Raw genomic sequence first — 1677 nt, forward strand, 5'->3', positions numbered from 1 at the left:
ATGGACCACACGGGGCAAATAGAGTCGCAGGTACACTGTGTCGATGTCACTGAGTTATTTATCGTACGATAATGTCGAGGGAGGTTGGGGGATGTATGCACCAGAAATGGGTTTCAATTGGAGGCCCGTGCCTCCCCCGTGTCCCCAACAGTTATAACTCTTTGATGTTTCGAGGTTGCCGTTTAGAACGGCACATAGCCAAATTAGAGTTGTTACTTTTTAAATTGTGTGCAAAAATCAGGGTTGGTCAGTACAGTTGAATGAGTTTTAGTTGGATCCGGCATACTACGGGATTATTTTAGGATGTTTGGGATTATAGTTGTGTGTTCCTAGTTATGATTGATAATGCCAATGTTCACTCACTGTGATTTTTGAACCGTGTCAACCGAATAGATTTGTGCAGCGAAGCTACGCGTTTCCATATAATTTTGAGCGAGTCCATGTGTCACAGGTGTGTTTGTTTCTCATTTTATGAATTTTTGTTGACCGATTTATGTTGATGTGGCCCACCGCATGTTGTCACACATGCCGCATGTTGTTCATTGCAGGATGCAGATAACGGGTTGAACGGTGAAAACGTTTTGGTAGAGGAAGCAGAAGCGATGGATTCGTCCGCTGCAAATGCGGACATAGATCAAGAAGCAGCAGTGAGCATTGTTGATTGGATAGGGTCATTTGGCGCAATTGAATTTTCTGCCCTGATTGAATACAATCACATCAAGGGATTCTCGGTCAGGAGGTCCAAAGTGGGTCGCAGAACAAAGCAGGGGGCAGAGGACGAAATCATTTGGCATATATTCGTGTACTCGAGAGAAGGAGAGCGAGATGGGAAACACATGCAGCGGGGAGACAGGAAGATGGATCCTCGACCGATCACACGGTGCGGGTGTGAAGTCCAGATTACAGTGCACGTTGACGATACTAGTGGGTGATGGTTTGTTGAACAATTCTGTGATAACCATAATCATCCCATGCTGGATGCGAGGTTTAGGGGTCTGTCACGGTCACACAGAGCAGTCAAGGAAGGTGATTTGCACCAAATCAATTTCATGAGAAAAGCTGGGTTGCGAGTGCCGACGATTTTCCACGCTTTTGCCAATCAGTCAGGGGGATTCGAGACTGTTGGATTCAAGATAAAGGATATATATATAATGCGATAGAGAAGCAAAGGCGGGCTGGAGCGACAGATGCTGAGGCCGCGTTGAAGTTTTTGGGAATTTTAAGGACCACTGATTGTGGAATGTTCTGGAAGTACTCACTGGATGGTGACAAGAGGCTGGAAAATCTCTTCTGGTGGGATGGTACAAGTCGTTATGACTACATCGTGTTCGGGGATGTCCTAGATTTTGATGCAACATATGGTCGTAACAAATACAAGTGCCATTTGGTAATATTCTCAGGGGTGGACCACCATATGAGGACGGTGGTGTTCGGTTGCGCCATCTTGAGCAACGAGAGTGAAGGAAGATATGTGTGATTGTTGTAGTTATTTCTTGAGGCAATGAAAGGAAAACAGCTGAAATCTGTCATGACGGACGAGGATCTCGCCATGAAAAGTGCGGTTAGTACAATTTTTCCCAAAGCACATCACAGGTTGCATAACTGGTATTTGTTAAGGAACGCCACTGCTAGAGTTGGACGGCCGGATTTTCTTAGGAAATTTTGTCTATGCTTGAT

The 1677-nt window shown here is 45.3% G+C and overlaps 1 protein-coding gene across 1 annotated transcript; it reads left to right on the forward strand.

The window, feature by feature from the left end:
• On the forward strand, positions 1-1477 carry LOC130950064 (uncharacterized). Its single transcript, XM_057878624.1, has 3 exons — positions 1-30; positions 549-924; positions 1161-1477. The coding sequence occupies exons 1-3, from the start codon at positions 1-3 to the stop codon at positions 1475-1477; spliced, it is 723 nt and encodes a 240-aa protein (XP_057734607.1).
• Positions 1478-1677: the final 200 nt, after the last annotated feature.

This window comes from Arachis stenosperma, chromosome 9 (genome assembly GCF_014773155.1).
Source record: "Arachis stenosperma cultivar V10309 chromosome 9, arast.V10309.gnm1.PFL2, whole genome shotgun sequence".
NCBI classification, from domain to species: domain Eukaryota; kingdom Viridiplantae; phylum Streptophyta; class Magnoliopsida; order Fabales; family Fabaceae; genus Arachis; species Arachis stenosperma.